General features: G+C 42.2%; 3 protein-coding genes and 1 non-coding gene across 14 annotated transcripts in view; 2 read left to right on the top strand and 2 right to left on the bottom strand.

Annotated features, from left to right (window-relative positions):
• ilkap (integrin-linked kinase-associated serine/threonine phosphatase) overlaps positions 1–8834 on the bottom strand; it is a 28462-nt gene extending 19628 nt beyond the window's left edge. Inside the window, exons 1-5 of one of the 10 annotated variants that reach the window (XM_088611508.1) lie at positions 8447–8834; positions 7208–7327; positions 5916–6033; positions 5153–5259; positions 2414–2507 (exon numbers count right to left, since the gene is read on the bottom strand). In XM_088611508.1, the coding sequence (XP_088467634.1) occupies positions 2414–2507; positions 5153–5259; positions 5916–6033; positions 7208–7327; positions 8447–8489 (482 nt within the window). In that variant the 5' untranslated portion in view covers positions 8490–8834. Of the gene's footprint in view, positions 1–2413; positions 2508–5152; positions 5260–5915; positions 6263–6987; positions 7331–8446 lie in introns of those variants that run through there. The other 9 variants (XM_088611497.1, XM_088611580.1, XM_088611519.1 and 6 more) reach the window with 9 other exon arrangements.
• Positions 8835–8867: 33 nt separating this feature from the next.
• Positions 8868–8939, top strand: trnag-ucc (transfer RNA glycine (anticodon UCC)). Its single transcript has one exon. It is a non-coding gene; the product is annotated as a tRNA-Gly (tRNA).
• Positions 8940–9485: 546 nt separating this feature from the next.
• polr2d (RNA polymerase II subunit D) lies at positions 9486–13309 on the top strand. Its single transcript, XM_088611635.1, has 4 exons — positions 9486–9799; positions 10584–10764; positions 11949–12044; positions 12749–13309. Exons 1-4 carry the CDS (start codon positions 9721–9723, stop codon positions 12825–12827), a joined length of 435 nt encoding a protein of 144 aa, XP_088467761.1. The 5' UTR covers positions 9486–9720; the 3' UTR covers positions 12828–13309.
• Positions 13310–13952: 643 nt separating this feature from the next.
• Positions 13953–19432, bottom strand: LOC148676706 (dual specificity protein phosphatase 14). Of its 2 annotated transcripts, XM_088611620.1 has the most exons (3): positions 19244–19379; positions 17806–17916; positions 13953–16237 (listed from the first exon to the last, which is right to left on the bottom strand). In XM_088611620.1, the coding sequence occupies exon 3, from the start codon at positions 16230–16232 to the stop codon at positions 15717–15719; it is 516 nt and encodes a 171-aa protein (XP_088467746.1). In that variant the 5' UTR covers positions 16233–16237; positions 17806–17916; positions 19244–19379; the 3' UTR covers positions 13953–15716. The 2 variants fall into 2 exon arrangements, with proteins under 2 accessions (XP_088467746.1, XP_088467736.1); XM_088611610.1 differs by having other exon boundaries at positions 17806–19432.
• Positions 19433–19955: the final 523 nt, after the last annotated feature.

Below are 19955 nucleotides of genomic sequence, written 5' to 3'. Positions count from 1 at the left end.
GTCTGGAAAAAGTGCCCCTATTAGGAGGGTGATGCCCAAACAAAGCTTCAAGTAATTACATAATTATGGGTCAAATGCCCTGTCTTATATCTTGTTAAAATCATATTTTGTAAAGATTATTGGTGAAAGTACAATGATACTAAAATTAAACTCAGCCATCTCAAGACATCAGCTATATTCTTTAAATAGGTACTTGTATATTTTCACATTACTGGAAACCCTTTCTGCACTTTATCCATTGGTCTACAACCTACTGTGACAACATACCACACAAATTCTAAACATATGCACATTTGAAAAATTTGCTTTAATATAACACGTTGCCACACCACTCTAAAATAAATCCTCTACACCAGTGGTTCTCAAACTTTTTACCACCCCAAGTACCAAACCAAAGCATCCAAGGACCACCTATAAGCCATCTTCTCATAGGAACCCCAGAAAACCTCAATGACCAACATGAGTGTGCTTGCACACACACACACTCACACATATAATAAAAATAGCACTGAGCACTAAGATCATTTGGATCGTACCGCCTTGTAGCCGTTTTTTCCCAGACGGCCAACACTAGCAGGTTCAGGTTCAGCAGCAGAGCTAGTGCCGGTGGCCAATGTATAAACCTCCTCGTTCTCAACAGGTGTTCGGAATCTACTGGAGCTGGCGTCAGTACTCGTGGCGTCTTTTCCTTTCAGCCATGACATAATATTTGATTTTTGCGAGGTATATTCATTTTCAATCAATTGTTCTGTTGGCGAATGTGGCGGTGTTGGAGAACATTTTCCCCGTTTCCCCTTAAAAGACAGTCAGGAGTCCCTTGCAGAAGTTTTAAAGAGGTTTTTATTTCATGCGCATGGGAGCAAAACGCACAGAAATGCTCAGTGCATTTTTCTCAAAGAAATTAACCTAAAACAGTCCCTAAACGTTTTTCTGTTATCTATCACGCTTTCCTGTGCTTAAAAGATTGGCAGTGTTCCAAAATCACGCACATCCTCCTATCTCCCTATTTGCCAATGATAACTTCTATTAATACAATTCGTCACTTAGGTTCGTAGCACGCATTCCTATACAATGGTATATAAATAGTATCCATTGTGCCAACTCAAGGAGAATTTTCAATTATTCAATTTTTAATTCCCAATTTTTCAGTGCACACAACAAATTTCAAGGGTCATCTGGCGTACCACCTGGGGGCGCTCTGTACCACAGTTTGAGAACCACTGCTCTACACAACATCAAAAGCAAGCTGCCAAGAGTCTTCACATAATAAAGTCATGGTCAAACTGATTTTATCATAATGGCATAGTTTCAAAATGTTATTAAATCAAACTAAAACAGAGGATGTATTGGCTACCGATATGTACAGTACAATTTAACATTTAATACACTTAATTTATTAATATTCAATTAAAAGCAGATTATTTATTATAAAGAACCATAAATAGAATTAATATTAACCAGCGATAAACTGTAGTTCATGCCTGGGTAGCACTGTAGCTCCAATGAGCCTCTGACCACAGATATACAGATATGTTGCACATCTCTTGGACCCTCAGCTAAGGCCACAACCTTCACAGCAGTCTGCCTTAATGAGATTAACCTATAGAGCTTCCTATAGAGGACCTATGGATTCCTCTGAATGCGTCCTATTTAGCCTCACTATCTCCCGAATCAAGATGTTAATGAAATCAGACTCTGATGACATGGGAAATGCAGATCTGGTGTCTGGTGACCACCTGACCACAATTGGCAGCCTCACCAAAAGTCAAACACTATGCCATTTTTATTTGTTGTTTTTTTGGGGGGAATGGCTTTTGCATTAGTCATATATTAAAGAAACTCTCTAATGTATTTTAATACAGCAGTAATCTCCTGAGAAGATCATTTTCAGGGTAAACCATTCTAATACATCATGTTACAATACAGAAAAGCTTTTAAAGGGAAAACTGTTCACAGAGACTATCCATAAGTCTCCATCTTGTGCACTGTGCAATGGCTGACACGTGGCAATGACGTCTTCTCCTATCAGAGTCTCACAAACAAAAACGTGATTTGTTATAATTCATCAATGACATCCTCCTCCACAGAGCGTAAACATATTCCTGTTTTCAAGGACGTACATGATTATTACAGACTTTTTGACTCGGATCCAATCTCACATCCTATGAGCGTGAAGGCTATATTATGTTTTGTAAGATATTGTGTATTAAAAGAAATGTTTATACTTTTAATAAACTGAGACATATCCCAAGACATATACAAGCGCCTAAGTTTTATGTTAATTCCATATAACCCAGTAAATACAGTGAGATTCTTCAGTTCCTTTAGTATTCCTCCTTGGTACAGGTTCATCAGCTTGCCCTTTGTCACACGATGAACATAGTCCTTCACTACACTATCAGATGGTACTCACTGACTAGAGGCGTGTTTGAGGAAATCGTCATCTGTCTGCTTGAAAGTGTCCAGAAGGCATTTCTTCACCAGCTTGTCAAGGTTTTCAGCATCACCTGCAAAGCACAAATGAGAACGACATCGCACAGCCTGGCAGTACAATGCAGGGTTCTGACAGACTAAAAACCCACAAAACCACATTTTATACATATTGGGAAGAACACTGTTATTCTGCTAGACTTCTACTCAGCTGCCACCTGCAAACTCGGACATTAAATAACATTTTGCGGACATGTGAGTGTACGACAGCCACAGCATTCAAGACACTGTATACCCAATGACCTGCAATACAGTCCATGATGGTTTCATCTCAACTAATGAAATCTGAAAAATTGTTAAAAGATATCAGACACCACTTGACCCTTATAGATATTTCAAAATAACAATCAAGATCTTGCCACTGGTGGAAATCCAATAATAAACATACAAAAAAGGGACAAGCAAAAAAAATAACAATTATGTAATGAATAAATGAATAACAGTTTTAGAAGTTAATAAATCGGTGGCACAGTAGCACAGTGATTAATGTTGCTGTCTCACAGTGATGGGGCCTTGGGATCAATTCAGGACCTGGGTTGCTATCTGTGTGGAGTCTGTATGTTCTTGCCGCGTTTATGTGGGTTTGCTCCAGGTGCTTTGGTCTTCTTCCACAGTCCAAAGACATACTGGTAGGTTAATTGACTTCAGAGAAAATTGGTCCAGGTGTGAGTATGTGTGTACTCTGTAATGGACCGGTGTCCTGTCCAGGGTGTACCCTTCCTTTCGCCAGCTGCTTGCCAGGATAGAATCTGACTCCCCCGTAACCCTGAATCGCATGAAGCAGGTTAGAAGATGGATGGAGAAGTGAATAAATGTACATTACAATCTGTGAAAGTCTTCTTAGATATTGAATATAAACAGTAGAAAAAGGCAGTTCTGGGTTGAAAATACAGCAGTTGCTCCTCCTAGTGGCAGAATGACTTTAATGCAGATTTTTAGGGGGGACAGAGCATATTACACTTAATATAAGTAACATCATATTTACAATATCCGATATCATTTAATGCTTTTCAAGCTGTTCATTACATTTTTAGTTTACAGACTTCATGGAAATTAATTCATTTCTTATAAACCTCCTCAGCATTTGTAAACCATCACTATTTTCAGAGATGCCCACAGATAAATCCTGCTTCTTCTGTAAGGGACTTGTACTGAAATCACCCGAACATGTTTTCAGTAATTTCACATATTCTAACAATTAACTGCTGTATCAATTTGTTTACACATTATGCCAAATTAAAACTTCTCAAGGTACAATGCATTTGCAATGTGTCTACTCTTACATTTCTATGAGCAGGATACATTTTCTCATTACCTCTGGGGATACAGACAAATAAGGTAATGCTTCTATTAATCTGTGATGTCTTGGTCCTGTCTCTCTGGCAATGCAAAAAATGGACCATTGTAAACATGTAGCGTGGTTTATATGTCAGCAAAGAATAATTTGCTTTTCAAAGCATGGAATGTGGAAATGCATATACTTTACCCTATTAGAACATTTAGAAATTACCCGTAAAAGCACGTCAGCCCACCTTCCGCTTCACTTTTTGCTTCAACACGTCACAGCACTGAGTCGATTAGATCAGTAGCTGTCATTCCTGGTCCTGGTGAAGTCCTTCTAAGTTTCCTTGTTTTCATTCTGATTGGGTCCTTAATCAACTGTGTTCATTTGTACCAGGAATTGATCTGCTTGCTTGTTAATACATTTACTCCACTCAGTGCTTGGTTTCCAAAATACTCCGCAACTTTAGCATGGAGAACTCAACTCCACTATTTTTCACAGCGTTCAGTTTGCCATGGAAACATTAAGTCATAACAATTTGAACAAATCGTAATAATTAAAATATAAATGCATTTGTAATGGACCTGATTTCTCGCATCTAAACCGGTTATAAGAAAAAGGTCCTAATTTTACAGCAACGATAAAGCAAAAGTCTAACAACACTTAGAGATACTCACATTCTGGGTTTAGAAAAGTCAAAGATTCTAACTCGCATATCTCGCGAGTGGCAATAACACTGCAAAGAGCAGTAATGGTGTGCCCTTGCAGAGCACAGTGACGAAGAGCTAGGTGCAAAATTCATTTCTGAGGATTTTGCAAGAATATTTATCATATTTATAATTAATTTCATGACATTCCTGGTAATTTATAATATATATTCCCTCTCTATACACACATCAATTGAAATAATGAGATTGGTTATTTTATTTGGATTTGTAAAATCTTTACATTTTTTGAAGCTTAATTATTTTCTCCTCAAATCTGGCAACCTAGTCGACTGCTTTGTTCACCAAGGACATGCCGGCCATGACTGTGTGAGATTTTTAGTCCAAAGCACGAGACCATGAGATCTGGTCCCACTGCTTCAGACCTGAGACTATGCAAGTACAGACATCACAGCTGCCAGCTGATCCTGCAGTGTATTACTCTTGTGTGCATTTTGTCAAGTGTTCAAACATTTGTTTGGGCTGTATACAACTGTGGGAAACCCCGACACTGTTCTCTAATATTTTGCCATTGCAATACGAGTCCCACCCTGACATTCTCTCTGAAGTCCTGCAGGTCTTACTTAGGCCGAGTTTCACTTTGGGGTGTAAAAACTGGTGTAAAATGGCATGTGAATGTGAGTAGTAACAGACTAAAAGAAAGAGGGCTGCGTACCTTTGGGGAACTTGAGGGCTAGGTTGAGATGGAGATTTTGGGCAGCGTACCTAGATGCCCGGCTTCCACCATGCCCATCGAAGACTGCAAAGTATGCCAAGTGTGATCTAGGATAAACAGAAGAAAACCTCAAAAAAACATTCGCCAAAAACATCCCAATGAATTGAGATTTAGCACTCCCTGGGCACTATGCTAACCTGGCAGCTCCTTTTTTCCCCATGTGATGCACATTTAGAGCAAAACCAAAGGCAAGGTTTTGCCCTTTGCCTTGTTTCGATTTTTGATGTGTCTCAGCTTAGGGTGATATGGTGGAACAGTGGCAGCGCTGGAATCCTGGGGTCAATCCCGGAACCAACGTGCTACCTCTGTGGAGTTTGTGTGTTCTTCTCGTGCTTGTATGGGTTTCCTCCAGCTTCCTCCCAAAGTCCAAAAACATTCTGGTAAGTTAACTGGCTACTGGAAAAACTGGCCCTGGTGTGTGTATGTGTGTGCCCTGTGATGAACTGGTGATCTGTCCAGGGTGTACCCCACCTCATGTGCCCGTTCCTTGCCAGGATAGGCTCCAGCTCCCCCACTACCCTGAATTGGATGAAGCCATTAAGAGGATGGACCGATGTGCCTGAACTCCTGAAGTAAAATGAAGTTTTCAGCCCAAAATACTCCTGAAAACCTTTCATGATTCAAAGCATCCAAAGTCTGCGAGATGTCCTAAAGTCAGCCGTGTGGCAGTGGGATCAAGTGAGCTGCTGGGAAGGTCACTCACACTTGGGACGGCAGCGAAGACACCTGAGACGAAAAGTCGGGCAGAATAACGTGGGCGTCCTGCATCTCCTCCCTCTCTCCCTTCCGTGCCGCCACATAGCCCTTCAGTCTGGGGATTCCTGGAACAGACAGCACACACACAAAGGCACGCTGGCTGTCAAACTCCTGCTGTTATCCTAAATCCCCTTGTGGCCACTGTAAAAAAAGACAGATCACAGATTTACATCCACACTCCCCATAACATTACCCCTTCTTCACAACTCAATGGTACGAGCTTGTTGTTTGTTGTTTGCACTTCACTCTTTTGCACTGTCTGCCCATCTTGTCTGTCTACTGTGAGCTCCAACCCTCCAGCCCACAGTAGCTTTGGGTTGTATTGATCCTGGGAGCTGATATTTGCACCAAAGTCTTTGCTGTCACAAGCTTTAGAACAGATATACATCACTCTATCCTATATCGTATTCTGTTAAACTATGCTAAAAAAATAGTTTATCACTGTGGATCTAATAGCTTTTTTCTTATAATCTCTCCATTCATATTTTAAAATGCTTTACTAGATATCATTAATTCAAAGGTGGAAATTAATCAGAGTAAACAACAAGCAGGGACATTCCAAAACACATCGTCCTAGTGTTAAATCTATATCCCTATCAATCTCTGACTGTTATTACTTGGTTCTAAGAGTATGTCTTAAAAAAAGGTTTAGATTTTTAAAGAAGCCAAGAAGCAGGCGGACAGCAGGTTACGCCCTGGACAGGACACCAGTCCATCGCAGGGCACACTCAGACACAGACGCACACACACTCACACCAGTGCCGACTTTCCCAGGAGACAATTAACCTACTAGCATGTCTTTGGACCGTGGGAGGAAACCAGAAACTGGAGAGAACATACAAACTCCACGCAGATAGCACCCCAGTAACTGAACCCAGGGCCCCACAGCTGTGAAACTGCATGCTAACCACTGTGCTAAAGTGTCATCCTTCTATGAAAAGACGGATGAAAACATCATAATAAAACTACATTCTGTGTTAGGAAAATCGAAATTATTGTGTGCTATTAAAGTTCTGTACCTCCGATCCGTGGAAGAAAGGTTAATGCACTATATTCCAAGAACACCAGAACTTGTTTTGTGGAGGGAAGGTACAGTAGAAGTGGCTGGCCATCAACACTTTGCTGCTAACGTCTATAACGAAGACTATGCTGTGCTCAATCAAGGAAGGCAGCCAGAGCACCAGACCCCCCACCCCCCAGCCCCAGGTGAGGAACAGGGGTGTGGACATGGCTGAAAACCTTTACAAACTTTCTTTTCCTCCAGCTGTTGCTCTGTGCCGTTGCTTTCAGTGTCTAGTTTCCTCTTCTCTGTCTTGGGCTTTTCCTCAGTCTTGGAGTCTTTGGAAGAACCTGTGTCTGCTGCTAAAAGAATAAGAAGGAGGGATTTTTATTGAAGGGACCCAACAAATCAGGGATTCTGATCATGTACCAGGCATCATATTTATATATATATTGTAATTGTGCAGACTATTATGTATATTTCCACACATCTATGACCTTATACCACAGTTTGTCTGCAGAATTTCCCATCACTGAGCACAACTGCTTTCAAACAATGGCCTTTAAACTACATAAAGATACATGTTTTTCTAGTAATACATGTACTGGTTTCACCACTTCCAATTAATACTCCTAGTCCAATCGTTTAAATCGATGTTAGGCAGTCCAAATGCTCTTTATCCGTGAAAATACAGCTGAATGTGCTGAATGTTTCGGCGCCCGTTGTACCGTTTTTAAATACCAAATTCACAATTACCTAATCCCCTTTATAAAGTACAAAGTTTATAGTTTTTAGTTGGCTGCCGTCGCATCATCCTGGTGGATGCTGCACATTGGTGGTGGTGGAGGGGAGTTCCCATTACCTGTAAAGCGCTTTGAGTGGAGTGTCCAGAAAAGCGCTATATGAGTGTAAGCAATTATTATTATTATTATTATTATTATTATTATTATTATTAAAGTAAACGTTCTAACACAAAGAATCAGTCTTAACATGGAATTCGGTCGATGTGCTTTTGCTACCAAATCACAACGTTGCATACACCATTTCATTCTTTACTTCTTAAACCATAAAAACTACATATACTATAGTCATGAAGTGTCAAACCTCGCATAAGTCATAAAATAAAGTTTATCTTCGACAAATTCACATACTGCAGATCACTGGTTTCTTTAGCCGAGGAACATGCTCAGATCTACGGTTACAGCCTTCACGCCAGGTCGGGGATTTGCGCTCACGAGTTTCAGGCCTGTCGTCCTTTAGAGCGGTTTTAGTAGTGAAAACAGCATTTTGAATGATCTTCAACTCTTTCCATATCAAAATACTTTCATCAACGACGAAAAGGGTGGTACTATGAATTTTAAAAGCTTATTAGTTTTACTTACATAAATCCAGTTACTACCAAAGTGTCCTGTCTCCTACACAGCCTAAAATACAAAGTATGTTTTAAAAATAAAATACAAATGACAGATATCCTTTACCTGTAGTTTGTGTGGGTTCGGGAAGGTCTCCAAACAAATCCATCCCGTCTTACAGACGAGCTATGGGCTCGGTCCCTCAACACAAAAGCGGCTGCTATTTTTCTTGAGCCCCTGGGGCTTTGGGAAAGCTGAAACGCTCCTCTGCCCCTTTTCAGCAAAGGAAATCTCGTGTCACCTAGTGAGAACCCAAACCACAATTCACCAAGGAAAACTCAAAATCACAGAGAGATCCGGATCCGCATATGACGAGGGTTTCAGTATTTTTGCTCCTATCAAAGCGAAACGGTTTCCCTCCGCTCGGGCCCAGTATCGCTTCCGAGAGCGTTGCAGCTGGGTGTCGCTGTAGGCCTGGACTTACACTTACAGCGCCAAGGCCGCGCCAGCACTGCTTTAACCCATAGTTACCACCATCTAACAACAAGCGTTGGTGGTATAGTGGTGAGCATAGCTGCCTTCCAAGCAGTTGACCCGGGTTCGATTCCCGGCCAACGCAGCAATATTTTCCCCCTCGTTTTTAAATTCTAGTAATGTACGAAATATGTTATTATTGGACATTTATGTGAGTACTGTAAATGTTGTGTAATTATTTCTCTGCTTTGGCAGCATTGTAAGTCATCGGTCAAGCCAATAAAGCTCTTTTCAAATTTGAATTTAAAAAAATAGACTGACCGCTGATTCACATTCAATGGACGATAAAAAAACACATACTTCTTGTACTATCCAGGGGGCGAAGAATAGATTTAAAATTACAGTTCACAACAAGAGAGTCATAAGCAACAGAATACCCCCTCCCCGCAAAAACGTGCAGCAATAACAACAAAACAGGGTGATACTGTCTCACAATAATGTTTTATGTGATGTCTGTATTATTTAAATGTATGTAGCGTTGCATTAATTGAATCTGCCTTAGCAACACCGTAATTCATCGGATATGCCAATAAAGCTCTTTGAATTGGAATATTACCTTTTGCAGCCCATGCCGCCTCTTGGTGAGACCTCCAACCGACAGGGGCGCTGTCTTGTGAAGCCCCAATGAGTTCACCCATCATACTTTTGTTTTGTGTTTAGGTGTTCATGACAGGCATGGCGATGCGTGCTGTTGAGTGTACCGGGATAATTACAGCGCTACAGTTGTCTGCATATTGAGCATATCTCCGTACGCAACCTTTCTGAATTTCGCTGCCAATTTGTTTAGATAATTTCTGGTTTACAGATACCCGTTTGTAAGTGGTCGCTGGGGCCTACTCAGGCTGCCCCGGGTCTTGATTCGGACGATGGCGGCAGGAGGAGGCACTGGACCCCCGCAGGTCGGAGATGTGGAGGAGGACGCCTCGCAACTGCTTTTCCCTAAAGGTACCAGCCGCCGCCACGGGGATTCGTGTGCTCTGTGGAGGTGTAAACACCGAACTGCTGGTGAAATGAAAAGCACGAAATGGGTCTTAAAGTTAAAAAAAAAATTTTATGCTTAACATTTTTTAGGGTTAGGGATAGTCCGCGCAGAAGCGGTCAAATGGGATCTTCTGACCTGAACAGTTTTAATGGCCTCACTGATGCTGGTATAGAGAATACTATAAAATAACACGGTCGTCTGCAGCGGTGGTGCGCACACAGCTGCTGTCCTCCGCCTCCGCATAGTGACCAAACTTGAACTAATCATACTAAGCTTAATTAGACCTATTTAAGACATTAAGGATACGGAGAGCACTAAGAAATCTAATGGATTCTGGCCCCCGAGGGCTGCAATTCTTGCTGACCAGGAGTGAAAAGAGATCAAGTGGAGTTAGGCTTACTGACAAAAAAAATAGTATTTACTAAAAACAAGTTGGCCTGCAGTAAGGGTCTGTAACCCTTGTCTTGGAAAGCCACAGTCCTGCGAGTTTTATAAGCCGTTAAATTGTCCCTGAGGTGAGATCAGGAAAATTATCCAATTAGTGATTCAGAGCTCAGCTGGAAAGGAACCCAGAACAGACCCTGGCTCTTTTTGCCAGCATGTGTGTTTACTGTGCAGTCAGATATAGGAATATGAGTGTTGTCCAGATAAAACCCGAAACGGATCGGGCCGCTCCGCACCCGGCGTCTTTTTAAGTGTTGCTGCTGGCGTCCCTAACGCACGCCCACCTCCTCTCCCCCCTCGCAGAGTTCGAGAACGCCGAGACGCTGCTGAACTCGGAGGTGCACATGCTGCTGGAGCACCGCAAGCAGCAGAACGAGAGCGCGGAGGACGAGCAGGAGCTGTCCGAGGTCTTCATGAAGACGCTCAACTACACGGCCCGTTTCAGCCGCTTCAAGAACAGGGAGACCATCGCCAGCGTGCGCAGGTCAGGCCGCGGCCACCCCCGGCTGGATCGGCTTCCCGCCCTAGAGAGTCACGTTTTTGCCTTTCAAATCAGAATCAAATCAAAGTTTATTTATCAAATGCACAACAATACAGCATGTCTGTTCTGCAAGCTCACAAAAATCACAGAAATCATAAAAATCACAAAATCAAGGTTATGAAAATAAGGTTACATAATAATAGATATAATAGAAATTGAATAAAACTAAATATGAGTAGAGCTGCTATGTGTCCATGGTGTATGCAATATATACAAGTAGTGCGTTTATGCTGAATACAGTGAAAACTGTGTCCATGTAGCCATTACAGGTGATTTGCTAAAGGAGCTGCAGGTTGGCTATTTAGCAGTCTTATTGCCTGGAGGTAGAAGCTGTTCCATAGTCTGTTGGACTTGGACCGAATGCTTTGGTACCGTTTACCAGACGGTAGGAGGGACAACAGTTTGTGACTGGGATGACTGGGGTCCTTGAGAATGGACCTGGCCTTCTTCAGACATCTAGCTGAAGAGATAGATTCTTTGTTTTTGTAAAGTTTTCCATTGGAGAGAGATTATGTGCGAGAGCCCTTCTTTTAAAAGTCTTTAAGCGTGAGTTGAAGTCACCAAACCTGAACACTTCACACCAGCCGCACAGGGAACCTAGAGTGGCAGTCGGGAGACGGAGGGGTGTTTGTAAAAGACCGTGTTCCCCGGAGACCCCCATGGGCTGGCATCAGGGCAGCGCAAAGGGAGGTACAGTAGTTCAGTACAGAAGACTCATGCCCCAGCATAGCAGTTAACGGGGTAAGAGCTAAGATAAGATCACTTTATTGGGCATATACAATGCAAGATTAGGAATTTGTCTTTTCGCATACCCCAGCTTGCTCTCCATGAGACACACAGGCATACAGACGGGTAGAGAGAAGCTTGGGGTCTGAGCGCAGAGTCAGCCGTTTATACGGTGCCCCTGGAGCAGCTGGGGTTAAGGGCCTTGATCAGGGGCCCAACGGAGCAGGATTCCTCTGCCGGCCGCGGGATTTCATCCAGCCACAGGCGCAGATCCTTAGCCACAGTGCCACCGCTCCGCCCGGGGAGAGGAACCAGGAAGTGCTCGGGTTAGCAGTGGGCCGTCTTCATGGCTGCACGTGCTGCTGTGGTCTGATCGTGTCCTGTTTCCTCCCTCGCTGCAGCCTGCTGTTGCAGAAGAAGCTCCACAAGTTCGAGCTGGCCAGCCTGGCCAACCTGTGCCCCGAAGCAGCGGAAGAAGCCAAGGCCCTTATTCCAAGGTCGGTGTGCTGCCACGGCCACTTCTCGTCGCACGTTTGAGTCTGCTGGCCGCGCCGCCCCGTATTTCTCCTTCCAAGACCTGATGTCTGAACACCCGGCTCTTGGAGGTCGATGCTCGGTAGAGGTTCTAAGGCACAGTCTGTGAAGACAGCAATAGAATTGACTCCTTTACAACCCAGCATAAGTATTACATTGGGAAAGAACTATATTATGGAAGAACAGCTGTTGGTTTTTAGCAGTCTCTCGCTCTCTTTAGACAGATCCCAGTTTTTGGAGAGTCATAATCCAGTATGTCATTGAGAGTGACATTCAAATAATCAGTTTCCAAGGACTATTGTGGTCAATTGCACAGTTAGGGAGCTCGTGCTTTAGTAGGCTCATCAAAAATGTATTTTTGTTCCACAAAAATTAAATAAACTTGGTTAAGGGTGAGCTTATAAAGACCTGCTGGCTTCATAATTGAACACGAATACCTAAAGTACATTGTTCAGTAGAGATAGAGGCATTGGATTTGAGGAAACAGTACTAGAAGATGACATAACAGGCTCTGCTATGGAGTGGGTCTACTTTCCTAAAAATGGCTAGTTATGGTTTGATTTTTAGACATTGCACTGGGTTGGATAACACGAAGATTTATTCTGTAGCTCTAATATGAGTAGAGATTTCTTACCGTCTCTTCCTCTCTGTTTCTCCACAATGGCAGTCTGGAGGGCCGATTTGAAGAGGAGGAACTGCAGCAGATACTGGACGACATTCAGACCAAGAGAAGCTTCCAGTATTGAATGAGACAGGAGAGCGACGAGGCAAATCTTCAGTTGTTGTTCAGACAAAGCCACATTCTCTGACATTTTTATAAAAGGAGGCAGCTAAAACTGGTGTTCCTTGTCAGAGAGGCAGAAATCAGGACAATGTACTTCTCCTGACATAACTTAGTTTTTACAAGTTTGTTGTGTAAACTTATTTTTCTGATTATGTTTTTATTATTTTTGAGAAATACCTTCTCAACACACCATCCAAGTCTTTTACAGGTCAGTAGAGGGCCTCTAGAGCAGCCTTGGTGTCATGGTTTGTACACTTAGGTATCTCTGAATTGCCAACAAGAGGAATCAGAACAATCAGAAAATCTGCATTTGTACAACTTTAATGGAAATGTTTATATTCAGTAGTTTTTACTTGATGCTAGAACAAGAAGAACAAGACACTGAGCAGAACGTATTCATTCCTTTTGTAAAATATGTTTAACAAATAAAGAAAACCCCATTCAGTTGATTTGTTTTTTAGATTTTCTGCTGAGTCAGGTGAAAATAGATGTAGTTTAAAAACATTGTCTTTTGCTTTAAGTGTGTACCGTTAAAAATAATGGAGACAATGTTTGTCTCTGCGGTGAGACATAATGATTGCTCAACAGGCTATAGAATTAGCTATGGAGGGATCAGAAACAGGAGAAAGGGACATTTTGCTGAAAAGTAGGGGCTTTATTCTGATTTCATCAGCTCTCAGAAATTCAGCAAGGCTTGACCTGGTCAGTACCGAGATGGGAGTCCTAATGAATATCAGGATACTGCTGTTAGTGGTGTTGGTATACCTACTCTCTACATTCCAGTCTGAGCTTGCACACTCTGGCTTGCTTAAATTTCCCCTTAGCTCAATTTGTGAAGCAATTTCTCAATTTGCCATGTGTTTTGCCGTGTAGTAAGACTACTGTACATAACCCAAGTACATAATCCAGTAGTGGATGAAATGGTTTACCTCCTTTGGGATGAAAATAACCATTTATTATTAAATGTAATTATTCTTTGCTTTTCCTGTCGAGCACAACAATTCTGGGGTAGCTTGCACAAGGTAGCTTGTTTTTCCATCTGTGCTCTTGTGTTCTCGCCGTGTTCTTGACAAAGCACATTGGTCAGTATGTGGGTACAGTTTTATTATGAAGTTCATAAGAAATCTTAAACAAGACATTTTCCGATTTAAATAAGCTGGTTTATAGCTCAACGTTTCATGTTCTCTGTTTCATTAATTCATACAAATCCAAATACAATAATCACCCAGGATTGACATGACTTGTATACAATGAGTTCACTGTATTTTGTAATAAAATCCTCCTCAATCAGATTTAACATACCTTAATTTTTTAATACAGCAAAATTATCACAAATTCAGATTTTATCATGCAGCAAAGAAACACAGAAGACCTTATAATGTTCCAGGTTCTGTGGCAGTGTACCTGGTGGTGTGCCTTCAAAGGGTAGTGCGATTAGTCAGAACTGTGATAGCTGTACATCTGTTTAGCTAAAGTCTTAATCTCAGAAATTTACATTTAAGCCAACTACCTAACTAGTATATGCAAGACACTGAGTATCAATGCAAACTTACCATCTTACCACACTTACTACATTTTGCATATTTGCATGTGATAGGTTTGTCAGTATGATGGAAGCTGGAATAAGTTGGCACACTGTCACTTGCCATTTCTAGCCCGTTAGGACATATAGTTAAACAGTTAAAAAGTGATTGGCTACCTGCAGTCTGGGAGACCACAGGTCCAGGTGTGATGATCTGAGCAGGGCTGCCTAGTCTCGGAAGTCCTGGAACCTCACTTGCTCTTCTCTGGACTTGTGACAACATTGCAGCAGGACAACACATGCGCATGACAGAATAGCTCTCTTCTGAGATGAGAGTTTGACATGATGCTCTACTCGCCCAACTCAAGTTGATCCTCTTTAAACATCCGTTTGATGAGCTGGGATGTCATGTGGCATGTAGAGCTCAGAGACCAGGGAGAAGGAATGTGCTTGTCCAGGCTCTCTTGAGAGGAATAGAACAGAATCCCAAAAGACAGCATTTGTCACCGAGTTTGTCTCACTAATGTACAGTTAATATTGCTTTCAATGTCATTCGCACTTGCTACTAGTCTGTGACTTACTACAACCCATTGATTGACCCACTGAAATCATCCATACTGAATTCAAATGTTAATCATCATAATGAATTTTTTTGTCATGTCTGAATAAAATGATAGTGCACCTGCTACCAAAAAAATGACATTTTCCTGATAACAAAATGAATTAATTACATTAATAAATGTTTCCTGTGTTCATGGCTGGTGTATGTGCTGTAGTTATAAGTGATAAATTTAATTTGATGCTCAGTAAATAAAAAATGCTAAAGCAAAAAAATAAAAGACAGACTTTCTAACTAATCTCCCTACCATCTTATACTGTTTTTGCACCAGTGGGTTGTTATTATGCTGCCTCAGGTATCTCGGTCTCCCTCCACTTCATTCTCCACTTTTTTACATCGTTCCTGAAATTAATACACTGGACATTATGCTTCAGATTATGTCACAGTGGCTACCTTGGAAAGGTATCCATGGAATTGTTTTTTTCCCCATTAATGGAAAAAAACATTTTCAAAATGATTCCAAAGGAAAATGGTCCCATTTATAGTCCAAAGAGTGTCCAAATCTGGGATTGGGAGACCCCAGGTTTAAACTATCCTTAAAACTGTAGTAGTTGTTTCAGAAAACTGTAAAAAATGTCATTAAAATACAAACAACTCATTTGTAAGAGAGAAAGCCCTGTGGCCTTTGAGGACTGGATTAGGACACCCCTGGCTGTTGGCTATGCAGAATGAGGCACTTGCTTTGAAGGAAGGGAGTGTCCCAGCTTGTATCAAAAGTTCAGGCAGTATCTGGGGCTGCGCTCCTGGTCCTTGGCTTCAGGCAGTACGCCCAGAGGAGAGGCGGCCATTTTGACCGTGTTCCTACCGTACAGCTTCTTCTCGTAGTCCAGAAGCTGCCTCCAAAAGCCAGCGTTGGGGCGGATGTAGGGACGGCTGCCCCTGACCCACTCGTGGGCCTCGCGCAGGGTCACCCCCTTGTACCTCATGAGGTAGGCCATTACCACGGTGGGGGCCCGGCTCATCCCCGCGGCGCAGTGCACGAGCGTGCTGCCCGCGCGGTTGTTGTGGATGCGCAGCGCCACGCTGTCAAAGTGGTCCCCCAGGCGAGCGTGGGGCAGATCCGACACGGGCACACGCACGCACTCCACCCCCCGGTAGGCGGGGCAGGCGTGGGCCAGCGTGACGTTGACAATGAGAGTGATGCCCTTGGAAGAGACCAGGGCCTGGTTTAGGGCGGCGTCCGCGCTGCTCAGAAACAGGGAGGGCGTGATCTGGGAGACCGACATGGCGCCTGGATCAGGAAAATAACCAGGAAGCAGAGTTCCACATTACCTTCAGCTGTTGTGCCACCATTCCGCGGAGTGCTGATACAGCAGAAACACCATACAATAACATCTGGTGTGCAGGGCCATTAAGGTCAGTATATGATGGGACAGCTCATGCACATTTCCCGTTTAAATACATAAAACGTCAAGGAAGGTCACTACGCAGACTTTAGCAGCCTTAGATCAAGGGACGCAAAGCAGGGGTGAAATAAAATTACACACCATTCACATTTCACAGGTGACTGAGAAATTACAAGTGTCACAAAATCTAGCCAAAACAAGCCTGGCAGCGCCTATTCAATCTCCGCAGACTAAAGAAGTTCAGCGTGCCGTCACACATGCTGACCAACCTCTACAGTACTTCTGTACTGTACGTCAATCGTACTTCTACTATTGGCGAACACATTTAGCCATGCCCTTCGGACCACACCTATGCCATCTACCTCATTATGATTTCTTATTTATTGCACATCTCCAGTCATTGTTTACACGTCTGTATTGTTTACATTCAAACTGTTTACTTGTTGACTTGTACATTGTCTACCGTTTGTTTGTATATTGTCTTGATGCACTGTCTGCACTTTGTGTTTTTACACTTGTTTTACAATCGAAAGACTTTCTGTAAGTAAGAATTACATGTACCGGTTACATATGGCAATAAAGTTCAAGTTCAAGTTCAAGTGCACCACTGAAAGCATCCTAACCAGCTGCATCACTGCCTGGTATGGTAACTGATCCGCCTGAGAACACAAGGTACTCCAGAGGGTGGAGAAACTGGCTCAAAACACTACCGGCTACACGCTACCGAACATCGAGGATATCTACTCTGTTAGATGCCTCAAGAAGCCTTGGTCTATCCTCAGGGACCCCAGTCACCCTAACACAACTTGTTCTCTCTACTACCATCTGGAAAATGATACCGAAGTATACAGACCAAGATCACCAGGATTCGTAACAGCTTCTTCCCCCAGGCAGTAAGACTGCTAAACAGTCAACCACAGCAGACGCCTGCAGATACCCAAACGGCCGCTGACAAAAAGCAACTTGAACTGATAGGGTGCACCGGTGCCCTCCTGTCACGTTGTACTCTCAGGACACATATGAGCAGCGCTAATAGCTCCTATCCTACCATATCTCCTTGTGTTACTTTCGCTCAATCTGTAACTGCATTGTAAATTGCAATTGTATGATTTATTGGATCCTAATCTTAACCTTATCCTTATAAATTCTGTCCTACTTTTCTATCCCTCTTACCCAGCTTGTGGGTGATGCATTTCATTGCCGACAACACCGCTGTGTGCTGTACTATTCGTGCATTGATAAATAAACCTTAATTGACTGATTGATTGAAATCTCTGAAGAGAAGATCTACGAACGCTTTGAAACAGAAAATCGGGACGTTTTGGAATTTAGCAATTTGCTTTAAACACAACACAAGGTTTATCCAGCAACAACATGCACATGCATTGCAAAATTAGCATGTGATTTCCACAGATGTGCTCTCAAGTGTGTGTGCTAGAAACCAATGACTCACCTGGTTCCTTCAGTGGTGTACCAGACCAAATCCTTCCTCGCCTTCTCTTGTTTCAGCAGTCAATCTGAACTCTGTCCCCTTCGACTGTTCTTGTGCCCAGAGCCCATCTGCCTTGTGAGGGGCAGGCGGGTCACAAATCAGACAACCTTCCAAAAAAGGCATCAGGGGCGAAGCACCAATGAGACATAGGGATAATTATAGACCAGCCGGGTGTCTGAAGAATTGGTCTCCATCGGCAGCCCCTACACTCACGACAAGCCTACCAACTTGCATTGGGTCTTTTCCGTGCTTCTGATTGCCACCAGAGTAAGAAAACAGGCCTCCGATCAATATATTCACACTCGTGTATCACCAGCGTGTGCGCTTTTGTTACGAACATTTGCATCATTCTGGGACATTGACGCTCTTTATGACAATATTGTGTTTTTGTATTTTTATTACACTTCACTGCGCTTGTAGAAGGGTGGAAACAGACAACGTACTTGTATGCGGGCGGTATACGCATGTCTTGTCCGATTACTGAAATGAACAACTGCCCTTATTTTTAGGTCCAGACCGACAAATGTGTATACCATTACAGGGAGAGTCGCATTCAGTAACGGGTGAAAACTCGCACAGCTGGTAAGGATTCTATTCTATTTCCAAGGATTTGTGTTTCGCCACAACTCCAACCGCTCTTTCAGCTGGAAAACTGGAATACTGGAATGTGCTTTACCTCCACAATGTCCTCTGGAACTGTAATAACCGATTTATTATTTTATTTTTCAAGGGTTTACTCAAGCAAGTAATATGGTTTCATATCATTGTAGTCAATTCCGAAAACTAAGAATAAAATAAGCGAGACTCAGCGGCATGTGCAAAAGGAATTGCTCGGCAGAACTATAAATCTACGCAATGTCATTGATAAATCTGAAGTATTTTCCGTTGTTTTATTCTTTCTGGTGGATTTTCTCTATTTTTATTCTTATAGCTCTTGATCTAAAATTGCACAAATATTTTGTCTCATGCGAATCCTCTGAACTCTCGGTACAAAATAACGTCGATAGATAACCTAGATCGAAAACCACTTTCTGTCGTCTTCATTGTGTTAAACCCAAATCCATACAACCTGGATGGATTAGAGGTAATGATAATATGATATTGCTTAAAATAAAAATGAAAACATTATATAACTGAAACAATACGCAGTTACAATATACGACACTGAAGCTCGTAATGATATCGACGCTCTAAACTAGACTAGAGGAACGGATACCAATTTAAATTAATGAATTAAAAAGTCTTATCATCAATAATTAACAGTAAATATTATTTTAATGAAAACACCAGATCACCGACATGTTTACCTTTTCGTAAATTTTAATTCCACTGCACGTCTACTAGTTATGTAATTTGTTCAGCTAAACCTCGCCTTTCCGCTGCTTTCCACACTCCTTACCGGTTTGATGGCCTCTACACGTCGCTTCTAAATGGAAACAAATCAAGGCGTATACTACACAGAATTACAACCACGCGATTATGATGATATATTCGTCAACAAAAGCTTCCACCGATCAGATAATCTAAACATCTCATCAGCATTACGTGCTGTACTTTCAAAGAGACGCAAACCATTAATGCCCATAACAACAAAATAAAACCTGTAAAAGGCATAGTGCAAATATGCAATACTCCAAATACTGGCAGTGTATAGAAACACAATAAACATTCAAATAGCATCGATTTAAATGATTTCATTTAACAATTATCGTTCAGTCTATGCGCTTTAATTCAGAAGCAAGGTGAAAACTGAAATTGGGATCAACAATAGCAACACTATTTTCATCTCTTTACCCCAAGGGACCCCAATCTGTCCTACTGGGCCAGTGTGTCTTCACATTTCCAGTACATCTTACATCCTAAAGTTTTGGATAAACTCGTTATTGGCTCAACCGAACCAGGTTTTTCCAGGTCGCCATATTTTATTTACTGAACTCTACAGAGATTTTGTCGTGAGAAGTGAGGGAGAACACAAAAATTGCGGGTATATAAACACCGGAGAATAATGGACAGAGGAGACGAGAAAATGTGTCAAAACAGGGAGACGCAAAAAGATTATATTTGTTAATATAGAACACAAGAAATTGACTAAAGAAATACTTTAACACACC

The sequence above is a fragment of the Lepisosteus platostomus genome, chromosome 2, assembly GCF_059453375.1.
Source record: "Lepisosteus platostomus isolate fLepPlt1 chromosome 2, fLepPlt1.hap1, whole genome shotgun sequence".
In the NCBI taxonomy this organism is placed as follows: domain Eukaryota; kingdom Metazoa; phylum Chordata; class Actinopteri; order Semionotiformes; family Lepisosteidae; genus Lepisosteus; species Lepisosteus platostomus.
The sequence above is the reverse complement of the archived record's forward strand: the minus strand, read 5'-3'. Positions and strand labels throughout refer to the sequence as shown.